The sequence below is a fragment of the Delphinapterus leucas genome, chromosome 9, assembly GCF_059928025.1.
Source record: "Delphinapterus leucas isolate spDelLeu-1000000601 "Yukka" chromosome 9, BTC_Dleu_Yukka2, whole genome shotgun sequence".
Taxonomy (NCBI): domain Eukaryota; kingdom Metazoa; phylum Chordata; class Mammalia; order Artiodactyla; family Monodontidae; genus Delphinapterus; species Delphinapterus leucas.
Genome location: NC_143137.1, coordinates 75,194,452 through 75,218,498, shown reverse-complemented (window position 1 = coordinate 75,218,498; position 24,047 = coordinate 75,194,452). Strand labels below are relative to the sequence as shown.

The 24,047-nt window shown below is 40.5% G+C and overlaps 2 protein-coding genes across 3 annotated transcripts in view; one reads left to right on the top strand and one right to left on the bottom strand.

The window, feature by feature from the left end:
* Nucleotides 1-17,943, top strand: part of IGF2BP3 (insulin like growth factor 2 mRNA binding protein 3) — a 37,668-nt gene extending 19,725 nt beyond the window's left edge. Inside the window, exons 5-11 of the mRNA XM_089917094.1 lie at nucleotides 194-329; nucleotides 1,855-1,980; nucleotides 10,788-10,904; nucleotides 13,993-14,067; nucleotides 16,587-16,718; nucleotides 17,434-17,547; nucleotides 17,845-17,943. Of these exons, the coding sequence (XP_089773220.1) occupies nucleotides 194-329; nucleotides 1,855-1,980; nucleotides 10,788-10,904; nucleotides 13,993-14,067; nucleotides 16,587-16,718; nucleotides 17,434-17,547; nucleotides 17,845-17,943 (799 nt within the window). The remainder of the gene's footprint in view (nucleotides 1-193; nucleotides 330-1,854; nucleotides 1,981-10,787; nucleotides 10,905-13,992; nucleotides 14,068-16,586; nucleotides 16,719-17,433; nucleotides 17,548-17,844) is intronic.
* MALSU1 (mitochondrial assembly of ribosomal large subunit 1) overlaps nucleotides 10,228-24,047 on the bottom strand; it is a 30,998-nt gene continuing 17,178 nt past the window's right edge. Inside the window, exons 4-5 of one of the 2 annotated variants that reach the window (XR_016394366.1) lie at nucleotides 22,966-23,280; nucleotides 10,228-21,458 (exon numbers count right to left, since the gene is read on the bottom strand). Coding sequence is in view for 1 of the 2 variants with exons in the window: in XM_022588108.3 (XP_022443816.1) it covers nucleotides 23,093-23,280 (188 nt within the window). In the remaining variant the exon portion in view is untranslated. Of the gene's footprint in view, nucleotides 23,281-24,047 lie in introns of both variants that reach the window. The other variant, XM_022588108.3, reaches the window with a different exon arrangement.

The following is a 24,047-nucleotide window of genomic DNA, read 5'->3' as shown; positions in this document are numbered from 1 at the left end:
TCTCTCATGCAGTTTTACAATTCTTGGAGTCATGTCTTTTGGGGCTTACTCATCTTTCATCATGGCTAACCACCCACTTTTACATATTGCCAGCCTCCACAGTTGGGTTTTAATTGCCATCTGTGGCTGGACTGTTACTGTCTTCCTCCTATAATTTCCAGTCTTTTTCTTTCCCCTCTGTTCCAATCTGCAGGTTGCAGGAACTGACGCTGTACAACCCAGAGCGCACCATTACGGTCAAAGGCAGTGTGGAAACATGTGCCAAAGCTGAGGAAGAGATCATGAAGAAAATCAGGGAGTCTTATGAAAATGATATTGCTTCCATGAATGTTAGTTTTAACATGAAGGAAATGTCTTTATTTTGATTAACAATCAAAAGATGTTTTCAATTGCATTAACATTGATTCCTTTAAGGGTGTCATTGTTAGATGTGGTTTCTAATTGATTTTTAGCACCACGGTGAGTGCCCTGGGATAGTTGGCAAGATGCAGACTTTGACATCAGGCTTGGCTATCTCTGTGATTTTAGCCAACTTTAAGCCTTAGCTTCCTTACCTGTGAGGTAAGGCTAATACCTCCCTTAAAAAGGTTAATCTCTCCCATACCATGTGAGTTGGAGGGAGATGATAGTATTATAGGAATGTGGGCTTTAGAGGTCTGTGAACTGGGTTTGAATCCCAGCTCAACCATTTATTAGCTGTACCTCTATTCTCTTGGACAACTTATTTGGTCTCTCTGAGCACCAGTTTCCTCATCAGTAAAATGGGGCTACTGCCTACATGGCATGCTTGTTAGGATTATAATAGATACCGTGCATATGAAAGCTACTGTGATGAATACAAATTTAAAATTTGGTTACTCATAAACCTTGGAGATAACAGAATTTCAAATGACAAAACAATCTGTGTAGTGCAAGTGCATTGCTGACATTCCTTAATGGATGGAATGGTGCAGAAAATGCAGCGTTTCCAAAGTCTATCTTGAATTTTCAAGTAAATGATTAAAAAACAGTTCCTCGGTTGGGCCTGTCATCTGAAACATTTACACCTAAAAGAAGGGAAAATGTGAAAATGATATTACCTTGTGAGAAGAGCCTAGAATGCTAATCATTTTACCCCCAAATGACTGCTGCCTACCTACCTTCCTTCACATTATCACTGCTCATCCAAATGTTTCAGAGTCGCCTGGGGGTAAATTCAGCCCCATAGACCTTTAAAAAAGATTCTTGAGAGTGCTCAAGTCTGAACTCTGTAGTCCCCACCTTATTTCCTTAACCCTTATCAAATTCAGCCAAAACAAAATCCCATTTCTGGCTCCTGGATCCATTCCAAAGATAGGTTTAATTGTAGAAGACATGGGGATGGGACCTGATTTCCAAAGGGCTTGAATTTGTTTTGTGTCTTTAGACTCATGACTGCCAAATTTTTTCCATGGCGTAAAGATCTCTTAATATCTGCTATCTGGTTTGCTCTTCAATGAACAAATCGTGTTTGCTTGTTTCTTCAATTAATGCAAGATTTTCAGTCTCTATTTACTGTGTGCCCAGAGTGTACAGATTACATATATGTCTGAGCACTGTGAGCTGGTCGTAAAGGCAAGAAAGCTGTGTTCCCTGCTTTGAGGAACCTAGCATGGCTTCAGGTCAAAGAGGAGGCAGACGGCACATGGATTTTAAAATATCAAGAATTATAAACAGACATAACCTACATGCTCAAGTATACTCACATGGAACATCTGCTTTGTTCTAAAATTTGAGTCATAAAACGAGGTCACAGTCTGGATATTATCACGTATAAATGCTCACTTACACTTGATCTTGTAATTGTAAAATGAAGGGACCTTTTTACCATTGCAGCTTCAAGCACATTTAATTCCTGGATTAAATCTGAATGCCTTGGGTCTGTTCCCACCCACTTCAGGGATGCCACCTCCCACCTCAGGGCCCCCTTCAGCTATGACTCCTCCTTACCCACAGTTTGAGGTAAGACAATGTGCCTTGGCTTTCTTTATGGTTGAGGGGGATGAAGTCAAAGGGACACAGTCAGACTCTGTTGCCCTCGAGTAGTGTGACATTAAATGCTAATTGGGAAAAATCTTAATGCGAAACCTGGTCCCCGTGTGATCTCTCATCAGTTAGGAGCCAGCACAGGCTTTTCAATTCTTGTCACTAGAACCTTCTTATCTTTGCAGAGTAGACCCGTGAGTTATTTCTTTTGAAGTTCTTGAGTGGTAGGGTTGTTAATGTATGTTTCCAGATATCAAAGGAAAAGTTTGAGACTTTGAGGAGGGGGAAAGAGGTTAGTTATTTTTAAATGTTGAAGGAAAGGATTTTTAAAAGGCTTCCTTCATCTTGAACTTCACCTGAAAGTTTACTGCTTTGAAAGGTCAGTAGAGACTAGACACGCTTTCCACTTTGAACGTTTGTACTTATTACACAGCTCAGGTAGTCGTGCCCACAAATCTGTTGTGCATGTGTGTGTTTGTGTGCAAACATTAAACAGCTTTTATTTGTTTTGTAAACAGGTGGATTATTAAGAAATAATCCTTATTTTTATATTTGCTTTTTAAGAGTAGCATTTTTCCTGAGGTCAGAAATAGTAGACCAGTGATAGTATGAAAATAAATGCAGCCTAGCAGACACTGTATACAATCATGTTTTTTGAAAGAAGTGCACAATTCAGTTGCATCAACAATAATAACTGGAGGTAGACATTCATGTGAAATAAAATTAACATTCTAGGATCTTCCTTCTTGAATTTGTTTTTACGTCTCTCCCTTCCTGTTTGGCTCTCGTATCACATAAAGTTGTGAGCGGTACCTGCTACACCAAATTTAGGGAAATGTCCAGGGAGAAAAGGTGGGGGACTCTGTTCTCTCAGTGCCTAGAATACATGTAGAGTAAAATGCAACTGGAGTTCTACAGAGAACACAGATCGCTGAGATGGTTCGTGTTTTATCCCCATGAGAATGAGAATTTCCTTTGCCTGTTCTTGAAGCTACCAGGCTGTCAGGTGTGCTTAGCTTTTGCCATGGTCTTGCAGTGTGTGTGTTTCTGCCTTTACTGTCGGCGATGTTTGCATCTTCCCCTGCCCCTCATCTGCCACTTCAAACCTCTTTGGGTAAAAACCATGTAACAAAGCCCATTAATCTAAAGATAGACATCAGAATTTCATATCAAGTGTGAATAGATTGATGATGTGTTTTATAAAGCTGCACCGGCAGCTACAGGTGATGTGAAGTGGCTGAGGTGTTTGTACCTTGGTGCTAAAGGGGAGGGGTGTAAAGAGACAAGAGCCAGCTCTGTTTGTGTTAGTCTCCTCTTATTTGCTCTGGGTTTCTTTTCTTATGCACGCAGTGAAGAAACCGAGATAAACGAATTATCTCTAAGGACTCTTCTTTCAGGTCAAACATTACTAGTTTTTACAGAGTTCGATTTTGTTTCTTACAAATTGAAGGTTTGCAGCAACCTGCATTGAGCAAATCTATTGGTGCCATTTTCCCAATAGCATTATTTTTAATTAGGTATGTACATTTTTTAGACATAATGCTACTGCACACTTAATAGACGACAGTTATATACAGTATAAACATAATTTATATGCACTAGGAAACAAAAAAATTTGTGCGGCTCACTTTATTGTGATACTCGCTTTAATGCAGTGGGCTGGAACTGAACCTGCAATGTCTCTGAGGTATGCCTGTATTTAAAAACTGGGTTAGAGAATTAAAGGTTGGCAGGTGTTTGCTCTCAGCACTCTGATACTCCTCCATTGCATTTACAGCTGCTGATGAGAAGCTTACTGTTCTGCAGAAGCTCTCACAGAGAAGTCAGGTTACTCACTAAGATAGTCTCTTTATCCTTGATTCCTGTAGGTTAGCAGCAAATCTCTGCTTTTACTTTAAATATATATTGCCTGGCAAGGAGTCATGTATTGCTTCCTCTTTTAGAGTTTCATTTTTTTCTCTACACGTGTTTTCTCACCTCTGCTTTGTAACATGAAAGTAGAATTGATGCATCCTGTCTTTGGATAAATCCCTTGTCGCTGTTCTAGTCCAGAATTTTGCCCATGCCTCCTCTTAAAACATACTCTTCTTCCCGGAACCTGCCAGGTTGATTTTTCCCATAGAGCCAAAGAGTTGGTTCTTCCAACAGACAAAAGTCTCTACTTCCTGCCTGGCAGCTGGCTTACGCAGTACTTCATTGGCCAACTTCAAGTTTATAAATGACAGGAAATGCTCCTTTCAGAAATGCTCAAACAGTAGGGAAGAGGCGTTTGGCAGCTAGTGAGCAGAGTAAGAGCTGGAATTGGCATCGCACACAACAACATCCATAGCTGGATGGTCTTGGCAGCTTGCGTTGGGGTTGGGAGATGTTAGTTCAGGCGCCGTTGTCTCCATAATTCTGATAGTGTCTTCGGAGTCTCCCCAAGTCTCTAGAACAATAGTGTAATCTGAAAATTGCTAACTTGGCTGCTTATGGAAGAGGGAAGAAAGGTGAACACTTCTTCTTAGGTCTTACCTAGTTTGAAGTGCTCTTTAAAAAAACAAAATATAATTTGAAAGGGATTTTTAGATCAAATGACTCTCATGGAGTCTTGTAGTCCTACTGTTTGGGATTTCTTACTGTGGGTGCAGCTCTTTTGTTAGTAAACAACTTCAAAGTAAATAACTCGTTGCATATATTTATTATCTCTGAGAGGTCTTGGTTACTTAGTTATAGGGAGAAACTTTCTTTGCTTTTTTATTTTTTTTTTTAAACTTAAATATTCTGTTCAGGTCATGAAGTTGAGTAAACCCAATTTCAGTTCCAGACCAAAATCCATTAAAACAAACAAAAAAAAAACCCCAGGAGTATGTATTTTACAAGCCAGAGGGAGACACTGGCATTCTTCCAGATTCCTGGAGGCTGGTCTTGTTGGCTGGCATGCATGTCGCCATGCCTTTGTGATGTCTTAGATTCTGTTCCCCACAAAGTAAATACACTTAACCTTACTGTTTGCTCATTCTTGTATTTCCTCATGATAGATGATTAGGAATTACTCATTGGCAGACTTCACCAGTTATGCAAACTTTCAGTTGAGCAGCTTTGTTCTTCTGTTATTTCAAGCTATAGCGTAGGGTCTGCCAAGAAGTCCAAAGGAAGTTTTGCCAATAGGCATCTGGCAGAAATCCACTGGGAAACAGCTTGTGACCTGAATGTCTTTCACCTCTGAAAGTTTAGGAAGAAGCGTTCAGGATAATGCAGCTGAACATTAACTTACACGCAAAGACTGTGTAACGCTATAGGGTAATGCTAATGCGTTTTTTTAAGCTCATCTCAGAGTCTTAGATTCACAGGTGAAAGAGACTTATCATAACCCATTGTTCTGGCTTCTTAGTTTTACATGTAAATATTATCTGTTTATCTGGGTGTTCTAATCCTGAAAACATGGCTTACTACACAGAATCCCATATAAGAATGGGCCAGTTTAATGACTGTCCAGTAGACAGGATGTTTATGCGAGGTGCCTTATATTCCCAGAGGAAAGTTTCCTTGAAAAGAAATTTATGGTCAGGGATGTGCTTGGTGGATATGGAACTGGAACAAAGGGATTTGGGTGGCTTCAGACACCTGATGAGTCACCTTTTCATTAGGGTGCTATTACCAACAGTACACACCGCGCTGTCAGTCCAGGACACGGCCTCCTGGCAGGCTTCATTTACTTCCCTCTAACCTCTCAGTGTGGAACTTCTTTCTGTCTGCATACTGATGCTTTCTTTATGTCTTTGCCCCTTCTTTCTATTACAGTTTGGTCCTTTTAGCCCTTCTCTACTGTCCACCATTCCTTTTCCAAATCTTCACTCAACTTTTAAATTCACTCTTAATCTCTGTAATGGATTTGTTACCTCCTACCGCACCTCCCCAAAATCAGTAAAACAAAAGCATCTGTAGCCTCTCATCCATGACTGTATCAGAAAGATGATTTTGCTTTTGTTCAACTTTTGAGACTACAACACACTTTCTGCCCATGAGCTTTTCTCGTAGCCATGGTCCTTGGTATCTTCTAGGCGGAGACATGCTCAGGCTACATTTGTGAGGCTCTGGGACTTTTGCTCTGGGGATGATGCCTGTTACATTCGGCGTCTGAGGACATTCAGAAGTTGCTGTCTGGGGTCAGTCCCAGGAAAAGTAGTTTTTACTAAACAAATAGTTTTTCTCAAGATGTGGTAAATCATGTAACTAATTTTTTTAATTAGCTGCTAGGAAGCTTAGAGCCAAATTTGTATAATAACAGCATTTCTGGTTTTATCTTTTCTGTTGAGGTCCCTATGCTCTTATTTCTTCACCTCCTTTGTCTTATCTTTCTATTGTGTATTTTGTAAGCAGCATAAAATATTTCTGGAACATGGCCCAGAAAGCAAATAATTATATAGTCATGGCAAAATACAATGGGGCAGACCTGGGTGAGTTACACATTAGATTTAGTCTGATCCTTAGGTCTTTATTACTGCCAGCCCCCTGACTCCTCCCACCCCCCTAAAAAAAAAGTTTATTATTCGGAAGAACATTACATGGATGTTCTCAGTGAGATAAAACAGTTAGGTCCTATCTTTACTTTAAAAAATTGGTTCAGATTAGCATACCAGTTTTAATATAAGGACCAGAATGACAAAATAAATTGATACTAACATTGAGCACAGTTTATGGGCAATGTCAGCATTAATTCATTCCTGTCCAGTTATTAAAATAAGAGAGGCCTTAAAGTGTCCCTCTGGAATAAATGGTATGTGGTAATTGCCTAACACCCTAGCAGGCTGTGAGGTACAGTGCTTTCAAAAGAGAGGCATTGGGCTTCCCTGGTGGCGCAGTGGTTTAGAGTCTGCCTGCCAATGCAGGGGACGTGGGTTCGTACCCCGGTCCGGGAAGATCCCACATGCCGCGGAGAGGCTGGGCCCGTGAGCCATGGCCGCTGAGCCTGCGCATCCGGAGCCTGTGCTCCGCAACGGGAGAGGCCACAACAGTGAGAGGCCCGCGTACCGTTAAAAAAAAAAGAGAGGCATTGTTCTTATGACTTAAAATTATTTCATTCTTCAGTATTTCCATTTGGTTCTTCGCTGATGAATAGCAGTAGAAGTTGACTTGGCCAAGCTGTGCCGGATAGGCCTCTTTCACAAATATCCACAGTCAAGAGTTCAGTGGGAAGGCAAAACCTCTTCTGATATGTGTGTTCCAGGAATGCTTATAGAGCCCCAAGGGAATCTTCATTAGACTGACAGCTGTATTAAGGCCCGCAGTGTGTTACAACATCCTAGGAAACATACCAAAGATATACCAAGTTGTAAAGAGTATAGTATGCACATCTATTTGTACAGATGCTGAAGAAACAAAATGTACAACGGTTTTTGTCAAGAATATTTTCTGGAGTTGAATTTTAGATTAACTTGTATAGGAAATAAGGAGGTACATGGTGGGGTGTGGTTACAGATAAAGGAAGAGACTTAGAAGAGCAGAGTTCAGATGATTCTTATGTGTGGGAAATGAGACATGGGGTCTAGAATCACACACTGCTTAATATCTGTAAGTGTGAAAGGCATGTTTCGAACCAAAATGACTTCCCCCTGTCTTTTACACATTTATTCACCCTAAGATAAATTAATTAGCATGAGAATTTGGAAATATCAATTTTAAATGTTCATGTTCTGATCTAGCATTTTTATTACATAAAACCTTAGAATTATTTGTACAAGGGCACAAGATTTATGTTTAAAGATTTGATTGCAGTGTTAGACAAATTGGTGAAAAATTGGAAACCAAACTTTCTAAAGGTCTTTAAAATAGCATCCTCAGATATAGCAAAATAGCTGTCAGGGAAAGACGAAGGAATTGGAGATTTTTTTTGGACAACTTTTCTGTGATGTGGTTATTTTATTCTCATAGTGGAAACAAACATTGAAACCCTTAAGTTTCAGTTAAAAGTGTCTTACACATGCTTAAGATGGATGTATTGCAGGTGAGACAACAAACTTGTTGATTTCTTTTCCTTGTTCTAGTAGAGCATCTTGTCCTCTTTTTTGGTGATTCTTTTTTTTTTTTTTTTTTTTTTTGCGGTACGCGGGCCTCTCACTGTTGTGGCCTCTCCTGTTGCAGAGCACAGGCTCCGGATGCGCAGGCTCAGCGGCCATGGCTCACGGGCCCAGCCGCGCCGCGGCATGTGGGATCTTCCCAGACCGGGGCACGAACCCGTGTCCCCTGCATCGGCAGGCGGACTCTCAGCCACTGCGCCACCAGGGAAGCCCCTTGGTGATTCAATTAAACGCATCTTTTTTGGTAAATTTTTAAATTGAGGTATAATTGATGTACAACATTTTCAGGTGATCCAATATTTGTATAGACTGCAAAATGATCACCACAGTAAGTATAGTTAGTTAACATCCATCACTGCACAGTTACAAAAATTTTCTTAAGTGTGATGAGAACTTTTAAGATCTACGCTTAGCAACTTTAAAATGTGCGATACAGTATTAACTGTAGTCACCATGCTGTACATTACATCCCCAGGACTTATTTTATAACTGGAAGTTCGTACCTTTTGCCCTTCTTTACGTCATTTTTTTTTAACATCTTTATTGGAGTATAATTGCTTTACAATGGTATGTTAGTTTCTGCTGTATAACAAAGTGAATCAGCTGTAATTATACATATGTCCCCATATCTCCTCCCTCTTGCATCTCCCTCCCACCCTCCCTATCCCACCCCTCTAGGTGGTCACAAAGCACCGATCTGATCTCCCTGTGCTATGCGGCCGCTTCCCACCAGCTGTCTATATTTTACATTTAGTACTTTACATCATTCTTAATCTCTAGTTTTCCTTATTCAAAATAAAGAAAAATGTTCATGGACTGTCTCTCATGCCCCTTTCAGCATGTTGATGATCAAAGGCTTAAGCTTTTACCACCTACACATTACAAATTTTTTTGACTCATGGAAGTCAAACCAACACAGATGGAGAAGAGTGATACAACCAGGGAAGGGAGTACTTCCCTGAGAGCTCCGCTGGACATTTTTCTTAACAGTCATTCCTGCAGGTCTGTGTATATTGCAAAGTACACCCATACCTGTTGGAATTGGGGTATATACTCATTTTTTGTGAACATGGCTTAGGAGATAGAGAAGCCCAGGTTTGAATCTTGGCTCCAACACCAGTCATCATATGACCTTGTGCAAGTAATCTCTCTGGCTCGGTTTTCTCGTCTTTAAAATGGGAATGCTCTTAGTTTCTATCAGTTGGATCAGTTGTGAGGTGTAAATGCACAGAAGCTCACACAGGGGAAACTCACAAACTCTCACCACAAAGGATTGCTGTGTGCACCTGCCCCCTGATCATAGTTATCTTCCTCTTAAGCCTGAGTTTTTACCTCAGCATGCTTTTTACCCATCTTCCACTAATAAAAAACACAAATGTTCCATGAATGTCTTAACTGGAATTCCATCATTCTGTGTGGACTGAGTGGGAACCTTTCTGTATGATAATTCGATAATATTTATTAGTTTTAAATGTTCAGGCCCTTTGACTCAGTAGCGCTAAGAATTTATGCAGTAGAGGTACTTGTACAAGGGCACACAATTTTTTTGTACAAAGATTTGATTGCAGCATTACAAATGCATTCGTTGACAATTGAAAACTATACACATACATAACAGGGATGAGATCGATCCGCTGTTGTGTCTCCCTCTGAAGGAATACAGTTCTGAGAATGAGGTAGGGACACAGGAATGACACAGGAAGATATCCAAGGTGTATTAAAGTAAAACAAATGAGAACATGTTATTTGCAGTAGGCTCCCATTTATTAATGTTTTATTTCATAGACTTTCCTCCATGAAACATGTCTGCCTATCCTTTTCTAGTTTCCTGTTTTCCTTTTCACTGGGTTTTTATCATTCTTCCTGTTTGGCTTGAAAACAAAAAATCAAATCTATTTGGGCTTGGCACTTTATTTAACTAACTAGTTGATTGCAGGGTTAACAGTTATTTGGTCAGTGTAATTTTTTCTGATTGATTTTGGTAATTCTAGACAAGTCGTGGACATGTTCAGATTTATTGACATGTTTCTATCTTAGTTTTGTCTTGTGATATCCTTTCCTTTTTCTCATTCCATGTTTATAATTGGTAAATTGGCAAAAGGTTTTCCTTTTATTTAAAGAACCAGACCAACCTTCTGTTATTACTAGTATTTTTATTTATTAAAAAAAAAAAAAAAAAAACAACTTTGCTTCAGAGGAAGGAAACTAAAGATAGAAAAAATTCCTACCAAATAGTGTGAGTAAACGACGTCATGTGGAACAGCCTTCTGTTGAGGGTGTGTGGAGGGACAAAGAAGTGGAACGGCTGCCGCTGAGCATCAGGGCCCCTCTGGAGGTCTGTGGTGCTCAGGGCTCCGTGCTCTCTGCCTCCACGCTGAGCTTACAGGGAGAAGAGGGAGCTGTTACTGCCACTAGGAATTTGTGTGGTAAGAGCAGTGGTGTCATTTGGTGGACCAATATTAAGTGGCACAAAATCTGTTTTAAATCTGTAAATTTGAGGAAAAACTGTATAGAGAAAAGTGATGTTTTAAATGCTAACACTTTCAGGATGAATGTGAGATCTTCTCGACCTGTTAGGTAAACTCATATCAACTTACTGTGGTGGTTTTTCCTAAAACTATCCTAACATTTCTAACAGTATGAGAATGCCCCTCTCCCTATGCCAGCGATACAGCCTGATTTGTATCCAGTAAGCATGTATGTCCTGTCTTTCTTTTCCAACAGCAGTCAGAAACAGAGACTGTCCATCTGTTCATCCCAGCCCTGTCTGTCGGCGCCATCATCGGCAAGCAGGGGCAACACATCAAACAGCTTTCTCGCTTTGCAGGAGCTTCTATTAAGGTACTGTTCTGCCAGCTGTGGCTCTCCTGGTGCTTTAAGGACAGCGAGTTACAGAAATGTGAGTCTTCCTGCCACTCTGTAATTTGAATTGAATGTGGCAGTCTATATTGGGGTTACATAAGTGTGTGACAGAGAACTCCAAACAACACTAGCTTACACAAGGTAAGTTAAATTCTCTCTCTAGAAAAAGTAGTCTGCAGGCATGCAATTTAGCGTTAGAATGGTGGTTCTGCCCCACCGCATTCCCGGATATATATTCCTTCTAGCTTATCTTCCCTGGGCGTGGCTTTGGTCCCTCACACTCCGAAATGACACTATTTAGTGCCCGAACAATCAAGGCTGTGGTCCTTTTAAGGAATATACAAATTGACAAAGGCTTGATAAAAGTAATAGCTTTCTTCAGGAAAACATCGGTCTATTGGGGGGTTTATTTTGGTTACATTTTATAAATATATATATAAATAATTTTATGTTTGGCTGCATTGGGTATTCGTTGCTGCGCACAGGCTTTCTCTAGTTGCAGCAAGCGGGGGCTATTCTTCGTTGCGGTGCGCGGGCTTCTCATTGCAGTGGCTTCTCTTGTTGGCGGAGCACAGGCTCCAGGCGCGCGGGCTTCAGTAGTTGCGGCACACGGGCTCAGTAGCGCAGGCTTTGTAGCTGTGGTGCACGTGCTTAGTTGCTCCGCGGCATGTGGGATCTTCCCAGAACAGGGCTTGAACCTGTGTCCCCTGCATTGGCAGGTGGATTCTTAACCACTGTGCCACCAGGGAAGTCCAATTTTATAAATATTTAATGAAATTTTAAATTTGAATATAGTACCAAAAAAACCACACTGCACTCAAATGTTTATAGTATCTTTATTTATAACTGGGAAATGGGGAAGAAGCAAATGTTCATCAGCTGGCAAATGCATAAACTGTGGCCCGTCTATATAACAATTACTTAGCAGTAAAAAGGAGGGAACTGTTGATACATAAAACAACTTGAGTGAATCACATGTATTATGCTAAGAGAAAGAAGACTCAAAAGGCCACATACTGTATGATTCCACTTATATGAAAATTCTGGAAAAGACAACTCTGGAAATTGAGGGGAAAAAAAATCAGTGGTTGCTAGGAGTTGGAGGTGGAGGGATTGAAAACAAAGGCAGCATGAGGAAATTTTGAGTGACAGAAGCTGTTTTTATGTTGATTGTGGTGGTATTTACAACTATGTATTTGGTACCAAAGGAGTGAGCATTACTGTATGTAAACTACACAGTTAATAAAAAAGCAAAACACACAGGAAAGCCCTCATATTCTCTCTTGTAGCAAAAGATAACAAAATAACGTGAGCAGAAAATGCAGCCAAAATAAATAAATGGGTAAAGGAAAAGACATGATAAAAGACCAAGGGGTGAACTAACTTTACTATCCTGTTAGTTTCCTGATTACTGAGTTAATCTGTAAAACATGCTCACACATGCAAAAAGAACCTAGCAGCTTTGTTTTGGAAAAACTGCGACGAACATTTCATGAACAAGAAGAACTGGGTATTTAGACGTTTGGCTCTTTTCCTTTCTGGCTTTAATGGAGGTTTTATGATGAGGTTAAAATATTTTTGTTTCCAAAAAGTCTGAAACATGCATAATCTGAAAGATTCATCAGCACTCCTAACACTTCGCTGCATTTCCATAATGTAAATGTCCATATATGTACTTACTTTAACAGGCATATATTTGGTATTACCAAATCATAATCATTTGTGTTAACTTACTGGACATTAAGATTGTTCCTAATTTAACCTGCACAGGGGTAGACAGAGTTCTTTTGGTCAAATTGTCATATATAACCTTATCCTTTAACGTAAGTCTACAGAAGTGGGTTTGGTGAGTCACAGGGCATGTGCTTTTGAGAGATTGTAGCAATTTGTACTCCTAACCTCAGTGTACAAGTGTCCTCAGCCCCAGCCCTCTATCACCAGTGTTGACAAAGATCCTTTTTAAAAAAACGAAACCTTAGTCAGAAAGATGAAGAATGATACCTTCTTTTTGGGGTTTCCTGTGAATAATCCTAAGTGTGGTCTAAAAGGAAGTAATTATTGGCTTGTTTTACAGACTCAAAATTAGTGCCCAGCAATAAAGTAGGAATAGTATTAATTTGGGTCTAAGTAACAGAAATGTCAGCTTTATTTTGAGGGAGGAAGCATGAGTCTATTAAAAGTAAAAAACATTGTTTTGATTATGAAGGTGTGGAGAAGGGCCTACTAGACTATAAGTAATTGACAGTGATCATACTGGGTGGTAGTTGGGATGGCTTTTATTGTATTTTTTGCTTCCTGTTCTCATTATTTACTATAGGGAATTGCTTCTTGCACAGCAAATATCTAGCAAAATTTTTTCTTTTAAAACACTTTCTACCATCCAACTCCCCAAATGCTTTCTTACTAAGGGAATGCTGGTTTCCTCCCCCTTCAACAGTCTCTGCAACAATTCCCTAGCCTAGGCTTTTTGTGTGATTTCACACGCTCTGCCAAAATAGAAGAGGCTGAGTTCACTTTTCTTCTGCCAAATTAATGTTAGTTTATTCCATATGTTAGTCCAGCGAGTGTACTTTGGGGGAATGTACCGATAGCCTTAGACTGGGAACCTAGCAGTTTCTTGCACACACAGGAGGCCCAGGGTGTTGTGATGCGCGTGGGCTAAGAACCACCCTTTGAGCACCCACTGGTGTAGTGACAAGGAATGTGATGGTGGAGCCAGACCCAGCTCTCCCTCCAGCTTCACTGGACTGTGTGATCATGGGCCAGGTGACTCACCTTCTCCAGCCTTTGGCCTCTCCATGAGGCAGTACCTCGTCAGGAAATAGTGAGGGTTACGTAGAGGCTGCATCTGGACTTTTACATTAGGGCCAGGCACAGTGTAAGTACACAGTATATGGCAGGAGCCATAACTAATGAATCCACATTAATCACTGCTTCATGTAACTACCTTCCAGAAGGCTTTCATTCTACATTTCAGTAAGTCATGTGCAAATGACAGGCTGGTTGGTGTAACATTTCTATTGGTGGCACCTGGAAGTGTCATAACCCGTTACTGGGTCTGTTACAGATCGCTCCAGCTGAAGCACCAGATGCTAAAGTGAGGATGGTGATTATCACTGGGCCACCAGAGGCTCAGTTCAAGGTATGTGCTCTGGAGTGTGTGCACAGGTAACAAATGAATGGATGTCTTCTTGGGAAATCCATAACCTGGCTTCTCCTGTAAAAAAAATCTAATACTCAGTAGAAAGAATCTCTCAATGGAAATTTCTAAGACTAAGAACAGAGTAGAAACATACCGCAAATTACACTTTAAAAATAAACCAAAGCCTTTGGTTAATTTTGAGAGTTCTGTAATGGTTGTTGGTTTTGACTATCTCCCAAAGGAGAATTTGCTCAATGCCCTGTTAGCATGTGTGAAGGTGAGACCTTAAGACTGAAATTTACAAGTCTGATTCATATGCCTTGCTGTTCTCAAGTTTTTCCTCTTGTCCCAGAGAGGCCTCAACCTTGAATTAAAATGTCCCTGTTTGCTCTTACCCTTGGGTTAACCGTTAGCCCTTGTCCACAGTCGGTCAACAAGCCACTCTAATCTTTTGAATTTTAGAGGTGGAAATGGCAGGAACTCTTACAGCATTTGTCCTGGTGTGAACCATTGGTCATACTGGGGTTTGGGGCCTTTGGGGCTGGAATGCCTCCCACCATGTCCTGAGAGGTGGTGTAGCAGGGTGATGAAGAGCAGAGACCTGGTAGCCAGGTTGCTGGTTCAAACCCCAGCTTTACCATTTACCAGTGGTGTGACCTTGGGCAAGTTACTTAGCCTTTCTCTGCCTAGTTCCTCATCTATAAAATCGGGGTTAAAAACACCCACAAAGTTTAAATAAGGTTTAAACAATATATGAATTGCTTAGAATAGTGCCTGACACAGGAAGTACAACATAAATGTGCTGGTGGTGGTGCTGAGCAGACTTGGGATGAATCAGACTTAAGACCCTGCCAGATCCTCAAATTCACAAACGTATACCTTTGAGTATGTGATTTCTCTCATAAACTCAGTAGGGTGTCTTCTTTGTCATAGGTAAAAGCACCTACTCAATTCAGTGCAATTTATCCAAAACTCCTGTCTTGTTCCTACCACTTAGCAGCTGTGTTAACAGGATAACTCTTTAACCTACTTCTCTTAGCTCTAAAATGTGGCTAAGTTAACAAGTGCCCACTTCTTCCCTCCTTTTAAGCCATCACTTTCTTTGACCTCTATTTTTCACTAAAAATCGGAAGCTTTTTTCACTTCATTTACAGGAAGAACAGGAAACAAAAGGAGGCGCTTTGAGATGTGGGGTACAGTTGGCTAGCCTCAAACTTGGGTCAAGAAATTTACTTCCTCATACCAGCCTTGTGGTCCAGGCAGTTCAGATCAAAACTCAGAGATGCTGAAAATTGCTTCCTATCCCAGACTTACAGAGACAGTCACTTTTAGTTTGAAATACTAAAAGATAAATACAAACATCAATTATGGTCTTATTATTCTACAAATGGAATTAACTATCGTGCAGTTTTCATAATGCTTGTATGCTGGGGAATTCAGAGTTTGTTTCCCTGTATCCTCCTATGCCTGTATTGTTCAGTTGTCTTAAATGGGACATTTAAGAAAAGCTGTAATGCTTAAATGTCATTTATGTGATCAGTCATAATAACAAATTATTTTATTTTAGACATCTAAGTAATAGTAAACCTCCTAACCCATATTTTTTCTTATGAATTCAAGAGCTTGTTTCGGAGGACAATGTATATCCGTTGTGTCCTTTGTGTTGATAGCTACATCTGTGGCCTGAGACTGAGGATGAATGGAAGACAGGGTACTAAGATGGATTTTTTTTTTTTTCTGTAACCCCCTAAAATGAGCTTATCATTTCTGCACCAGTGAAAACGTGTTCGGTACTTTTGTTTTTGTTCTCTGCTGTGGCAGCTTGTCAGATGAAACCAACTCTGACTCCTTTTTCCTTTGGTGTATACCAGAGCAAATTAATGGTTGTACATAATAGGAGAGGTTTATTATGTATAACTTCTAGTTGTATGCAGCAAGTGACAGGATGTGTTTGACTATAACTGTCAGATGTGTATGTTAACTTGATTTTGTAGCCTTAGTCGAAGTAGAAACCATCTGGCTAAGATGAAGAAATGTTTAACTAGAAAATTCCTCGCTGGCCCATTTAGACAGCGGCTTGGCTTCTTGTGAGCCTCGCATAGGTGGCTCTGTAGTTCCTCTGCAGTCCCTTTTACTCAAGAAAAATGCAGTTACTATCTTATTGCCAACAGGAGAGGTTTTACCTTTCAAGACTGGAGAGCAAATGGTCATTTGCAAAAATGTTAGTTCGGCTGACTGCTAACTTATTGCCTTTAACCGTTTTTGTCAGAAGAATATGGTTTAATCTTATTTTATCAATCATTCAGTTGCCTCATCTGTGATGTATAGTTATTATTGTTGTCAACCTTTTCTAGGACTTCCTTACTTTTCCACCTCTTGTGCAACGTTCCACAATCTATCAAATGCAGATGTATCACTGCAAAGGTCTGTTCCAGTGGATCCGGGCCATCTTTAAAGTTAATGGACCTTTTTGCATTTCCTACATGAATGACACTGATGAGATATGTTCTCATCTGTAGGCTCAGGGAAGAATTTATGGAAAAATTAAAGAAGAAAACTTTGTTAGTCCTAAAGAAGAGGTGAAACTTGAAGCTCACATCAGAGTGCCATCCTTTGCTGCTGGCAGAGTTATTGGAAAAGGAGGCAAAACGGCAAGTACTTCAGCAAAACCTGTGCAGTGGTATGAAAGGGAAAGCGTTGAAAGGTACTTAGGAGTTCCAAGTCCCTAAATTTTGGCTAACTTATAAAAAGCAGGACCGTCTGGGCCAAGGTTTGGAGAAGACTGCCTTTTGTTCCTCCTGGGTGTTGGTGTCAGCTACCAGTGAAAGCAGTGCCTCTCTTTCAGACCACTTTGTATGGGAGAACTGTCTCATATTTATAAGGGGCATTTTGCATTTTCTGTTGTTATACATCAGCTTTTTACTTTCATTGTGCAAACACTTAATGACATGAAAAGAAACTTTAAAAAATTTCATCTACATTTATAACTTATACCTCTGTAACTGAAAAAAGCAAATGGTTTCCAGTTTCTAACACATAAAACTTCCAAGTCATTTTCAAAGCTATTTACAATTCTGAAGTGATTCAAAGTGTGTATTTTGGAATCAGATTTTCAGGGGTTGAATCTGGTTGTGTCATTAACTTATGCAACTGTGGGCGAGTCAGTTTCTTTCACTAAGGCTTAGTTTTAATTACCTTGAAATGGGGACAATACTAGTAAACGGATAGAATTATTAGTATTATTAGATGAGATTATAAATATAAAGCCAAAGCTCAGTATTTTGGTTACACAGTAAGGAAATGGTAATTAAAAAAAAAAAAAAAAGAACAACTCCACTTAACATGATTTGTATTTATCTCCTTCAGGTGAATGAGCTCCAGAATTTGTCAAGCGCAGAAGTTGTTGTCCCTCGTGACCAGACGCCTGATGAGAATGACCAAGTGGTGGTCAAAATAACTGGTCACTTCTATGCTTGCCAGGCAAGTGGGCTCTAGTGTGATAAGTGAGCTCTTCTGCTTCTTCCTTCTTCCTGAGTGATCCTCCTCCCATGCGTGTCCCCATGTCATATAAATATTTCAGGCTGCTTGGTGCTTAACACTTTTAATCCCCCTTTAAGCAGGTGATTTCAGAGACTCTGCTAGGAGAAACTAATAAGTATGTATCTTTAATCTTCAAATAAGTTTCAATTTGAAGTTGTTGAAATGGAAGAGTAAATTAACTTTAACTTTTGGTCATACTTGATCAGGTAGAAATTTCAAAGCTCTCTCCTACTGCAGGTTGCCCAGAGAAAAATTCAGGAAATTCTGACTCAGGTAAAGCAGCACCAACAGCAGAAAGCTCTGCAAAGTGGACCACCTCAGTCAAGACGGAAGTGAAGGCTCAGGAGACAGCCCACCACAGAGGCAGATGTCAAACCAAAGACAGATTGCTTAACCAACAGACGGGCGCTGAACCCCTATCCAGAATCACATGCACAAGTTTTTACCTAGCCGGTTGTTTCTGAGGACCAGGCAACTTTCGAACTCCTGTCTCTGTGAGAATGTATACTTTATGCTCTCTGAAATGTATGACACCCAGCTTTAAAAAAAGAAAAAAATTAGGGGGTGAGGGAGGGAAAGAGAGGAGCTCTGCACTTCCCTTTTGTTGTATTCTCAGTATAACAAATATTCTAATTTTTCTTAATATTCATTCCCCCATAATGCCAGAAATTGGCTTAATGGTGCATTTACTAAATTCATCAAGTAAATAAAAATAGATTGCTCCTATGTCCAATTGTTAAAATTGGATCAGAATAGGATTATTACAAGAACTTAAATGTTAAGCTGTTAGCATAGAAAAACTGTTCTCAGTTTTATCTAACACTAACACAAATAACCTAAGGGAAGTGCTGAATGGTGTTGGCAGGGGTATTAAATGTGCATTTTTACTCAACTACCTCAGGTATTCAGTAATGCAATGAAAGCAAAATTGTTTTGTTTTTTTCTGAAAATTTTATATACTTTATAAAGATAAGTCCAACTGTTTTTTAAAAATAAAATTAGCTAACAGGCAAATAACTGAGAAAAAAATTTTACTTCTGGCTGGTGACAGTAAAGCTGGAAAATTAATTTCAGGTTTTTTGAGGCTTTTGACAGTTATTAGTTGGAAAATCCAGTAAACGTTCAGTGATACGGAGCAGTGCCTATATTTGGAGAGCAGCAAATACCATTTATTTTTTTGTTTATGGTAGGGAAGTTTTTGATGGTACTAACAGAGCAAAGTGGCTGCAGGAGGTTTTGGAACGGCTAGTTTTAATAAATGGCTTCAGGAGACTTCAGGGTTTTTTTGTTTGGCTATGTGATTGAATGCATAAATGCTTTGTGCTTTTGACTATCACTACCTAAAGCAAGTGTATCTATGGAGACATGCAGCTCCTGTGAACTTTAAATTGATTGGCAAGAAGAAAGCTTCAGCTTGCCTTACAGGATGCTTAGTTTGCCAATATATTTCAGACCAGTTGGTCTATGCTTGGAGCAGACCCCAAAAGAATTGCTTTGTGAAGACCAATGGGGCAGTCAGACGGTGTGACAGTGTTTAAAGGCAATAAAAAGGCTACATCTCCCCGTGCCAGGCACTGTCATGAGCCTCACACTAAGCTATTTTGAAGATTTTAAGCAATGATAAATCAAGAAGAATGAAAGGCCACCTAGAATATTACATAAATTGCAGCAGGATTTCTGTATTCTCTGCGACCAGTTATTTGAAAATAAGTCAAAAGGTAGAAAAATACAAGAACAACTTTTGGAATATAATTTGAATGACTGTGATATAATAATACATTTGACCTTTGATACTGAACGCATTCGCCCATTTCCTACCTTGATGGCAAAGCCTGGTATGTACAGTTATGTGGGTGTGGGTGGTCTCCGAGGCCACACTGCTCTCAGAATTGTGTTTCTTTTGTTCATTAAATGATCACAGTCGTTATATTATACTGATCTGAAGGGCATATATAATAACCCTTAAATCATTTTGCTTCATTTGTATTTCAAGATGAATTTCTACAGACTAGGTAAGTTTTTCTGAAGATCACTGTATCCTTTAAACATTTTGAAAATGACTTGAAATGTTTTCCTAAATGTTTTCAGAAAATCAGTTTATTTTGTAGTTTTAGCCAAAAAGTGCCCTTTTTGTCACTGAATTCATCTAGCATTCATCATTTTCTTCCATACAATGAATTGCTTTAAAAAAAAAAAAGTAATGGACTGGCTTTCTGGTTGGATTTTGGGTGAAATGTGCTTAAGGCCAGAGCTCTTCCTCAGTATTTGATTTTTCCAACTTTTTTTTTTTTTAAATACAGATAGGTGCTACATTTATATCTGCCTGTTTAAATTCTGTCATGTTTCACTTCTAGCCTTCTAGTGTGGCAAATCATGTTTTACTTTCAATTAAGCATTGGTAATGGAGTATCTGGTAATACTAGGAAATAATTCTGTTGTAATTGAGTTTTGTACTCACCACATATGGATCATTCCTCATCTGTAACGTGCCCCAAATGCAGCTTCATTTTCCAGATACCTTGATGCAGAATAAAGTGTTTCATTATCAGGTGCAGCCTGCTGTGTAGTATGTATTTTTGGCTTTTCAAATTAATGTGAATGTCCTGAATTTGGTCAAAGTGTAAAACTTAGATTTTTAGTAAGGCTATGTCAATCTCAAGGTAGGCACCACTATCTACCAATGTCCTGACTGTGAACCTAGATATTACTGTTACATATGAACTGAGAACTAAAGGTTTTACGTTACAGGACCAGTGGGGTGGTTATGTTTTCTGCTATATATTTTTTTAAATTTTTGGCTATACCGTTCTACAGGATAAGATTTAAACTCGGAAAACACTTTGCTAGGCCTGGGAATGAGCATTCCTAGCACTGTGGAACGAAATGCCCCCCAAACCATGGTCACCTTTATGACCATGAAGGGGCCCTGCTGACTGGAAATTGGCACTCGCCATTGGCACTTGCCGTCTGCCTCTAGAAGGATTAAATCACGAGCCGCTGCAGCTGCTGACCTTCAGCACCCCCTGAAAGGAGCTCAGGGTGGAGACAGGAATGAGGCACTCTGTGCTCTGGGAAAAACTGGCAGAACAGGCCTTCAGAGAGAGAGATATTTTCAGGAGAAGATTCTATGGGCCAGATTCTTGCTCTTCTCCCACCTAGAGAAACACTAACATCATTAATGGTGACATCTGCTTTGGCTATTAAGGGGAATATTACAATTAAGAGTCAAAATGGAGTAGCTATGGTTTAAGACATCCAAGAAATAACTAGATGACACTGTGGGTGTGACTTCAGGCAAATCCTTGTATTGCTAAGAACCTGAGTTTTCTGAGCTGTGTCAGACTTGGATGCCACCAGCCGTTCTCAAAATAATGTCTGCTGGCAGCTGATAACTGCAGCCTTACTTTTTAAAGGTCTCCTCTTGTAACTTACTTTTTTTTTTTTTTTTTTTCCGGTACGCGGGCCTCTCACTGTTGTGGCCTCTCCTGTTGCGGAGCACAGGCTCCGGACGCGCAGGCTCAGCGGCCATGGCTCACGGGCCCAGCCGCTCCGCAGCATGTGGGATCTTCCCAGACCAGGGCACGAACCCGTGTCCTCTACCTCGGCAGGCGGACTCTCAACCACTGCACCACCAGGGAAGCCCATAACTTACATTTTTAGACAACGGAATTGCTTTAGATCATACATTTAACAAAAAGAAGAGACATGTTTGATGACCAATAGCACCTGTTACCTATGTGTTAATACCACATTAAAAGTTAAAACCTACCTCAATAAAACTAGACAACTGGCTACGTGGCTACAAGTCTCCCCAAAGCACCAGGTCCAGACTGTGTTTCAGGCTTATTCTCCTGAAAAGAAATGACGTTTATTTTCCCTATTAAAATCCCATTGTCACTCCTCCAGCTACTTCTGATTGGGTCTGTTACACCAAAATGGCAGACCAAGGGATTAAGATTTTAATCATACAAGACTCAGATCCAGGAATCGGGAATCAGAGATATTTCCAGTCCAGTGTCTATTCTCCAAATTGAGACAGGACTATGCCCTATTGTAGCAGGAAGTGGCCAGCACTGTTGCCCAGTTAGTTCCCTGAACTGGAACTGGGCAGGACTCTGGGGGGCTCCAGAGTACAAATCCTTTCTGTGTCCCCTGTTTCTTGTTTGTAGGATATAGGCTTCACTCAGCCTCCTTGACCTTCCTCCTTGACCTTCCCTGAGTTCCAAAGGGCAGATTCAAACAGTTGCTAATCAGGGAAGAGAGGGGATGCAAAAAACGGGAGGAGCTGTCAACTAGTGGTACAGCCTTGGGGCAGGGTCCTGGTTCCACCTCAAGGAGTATGCATAACTGTATCTTTGAGTTCTGCAGGAACTAAGGCCCCCACCCAGGTGAGGATGGTAACTTCAGGCTGAGTGCCAAGATTCCTGGAGCATTGTCCTGTTACGTCACTACCAATCGATCAGAAGAAAGTCACACACCCTGCAGCCCTCACCCCAAATTTTGCCTGCCTTTTCTGGGCCTGGTGATGACCATCCTGTTAGGCCTCCTGTTTGGTCCTTGTCTGTTTCAACTGCTTACAAGGTTCATCCCCCACAGGGAGGGTCCAACAGTTTCAACTAAACTGCTGTTACTACAAGGATGAATGCCAGTTTGGGGCACAGAATACCTCAATTTAGATCAGGTAGAGAGAGACTTCTACTCTACTAGGCAGGACGACGCCCACTCTCAGCAGGAAGCAGTTACAGAAGAAAGAGACCTCCGCCTCGATTCCCAAGAAGTATCTTGAGTGTGAAGTCTCTCAGGGAGGAGTTGTCGGGGAAACACTGAAACTGCCTGCCCTGGCCAGGCAACATAGTAACCACCTGCATGAGTTATCTTAAACAGGAGGTCCTGGTAAGGAATGCAGAACTAACAAGATACTACCAACTGGAAGAATTCCGGAAAGGTCAAAAGGTCTGTATGTCCTGCCAACCTCTCAGAATCCTTCTCACTGGAATCCACCTTGGCTGAGCAATGCGTGTGCCACCAGGAAGGACCCCGAGTCAGAATGATTGGCCAGAGACAACCCAGAAACTTAACCCCATTCCCATAAAACACGAGACTGTGAGCCATGTGGTGGAGCAGTACTCCTGGGTTCCTTTACCCTCCTGCTCTCCACCTGGGTGCCCCTTCCCAAAAAAGTCTCTTGCTTTGTCAGCAAAAAAATAAAATAAAAATAAACTCTGAGCAGAGAGCTCAAGTAAAACACAGGGGCCAATGCAACTTCCAGGAAATCCTGCTGAGATCTCAGGAACAAAGACAATATATTAATTTTAGTTTGAATGTACTGATTCACAGTGTGAGAATTAGCTCACTTACCTACAATTTCCATGTGTCAGTTAGGATTAGTGTCCATAGATAAGACTTGTTTTGACAACAACCAGCTAGGCAGGGTTTATAAGTGACTCAATCCAAATCTGAAATGACTAAAGCAGTTCATGCCATTTTATTCACATTTAAACTCCACAGGAGCCAGAGATAAAGTGTCATCTTCTATTCCAAGAATGAAGTCTTCAGGTAAGGTCTCAGGTGCTATCTGAGCTAACTGGTCATCATAAGAACGAAGGGTCCATAATTTCTCTAATTCATACGTTTCTCTGGTTTCTGGAAGCATCAAATGAATCACCATGCTGCCTATCAAGGACAGATAAGACTTACAATGAAGAAGCAGTTCATTTGCTTTTACCCTTGTGATCTCACAAACCTGTGACAGTTAGAACAGTGGTTCTCAAAGTGTGAACCCCAGATTAGCATTACCTGAGAACTTGTTAGAAATGCAAATTGTGGACACCATCCAGCAAAAATACCACAGAAGTGACGCTGTGCTTTTCTCAGTGCATCATACAGGAGGTATATGATATGAATATGTAACATTACTCGTGATGGGGTTTGCTTGGGAGACAGTCCTCCAAGGACTGTCTGCACAGCCTGTGAGCAAAACACTGACAGGCTTTTGTTCTGGACTATATTTTTAAGGATGTTGGCAAATATTCTCAGAACTACTGTCTCCCTCTGGATCAAAGCACAAGTATGCTTACAGCAGTGGTTTTCAATAAGGGACATTTTTGATTTTCACAGTTGGGGGGGTGGAGAAGAGAAGAACATCCTACAATGCACAGAATGTTCCTCAGCACCTGAATTACCTGGCCAAAAATGTTAATAGTGGCAAGGCTGAGAAACCCTGACATACAGCCTTGGCCGAAAAAGTGTTTTCCACCAGAGCAAATGCAGGCCTGCTTCCTGCCCATTATAAAAGATGTAGATACCCTAATCTCAGGGTTCTTCTCTTAGAACTTTACAGGTGTCATCTGGTCCTGTGTTGCTCAGGGACCCTGGTGCAAAAATGGTGCTTGATGCTGGCTGCTACTATTGCTGAGTAACAAACTGTGCTTCATCAAACC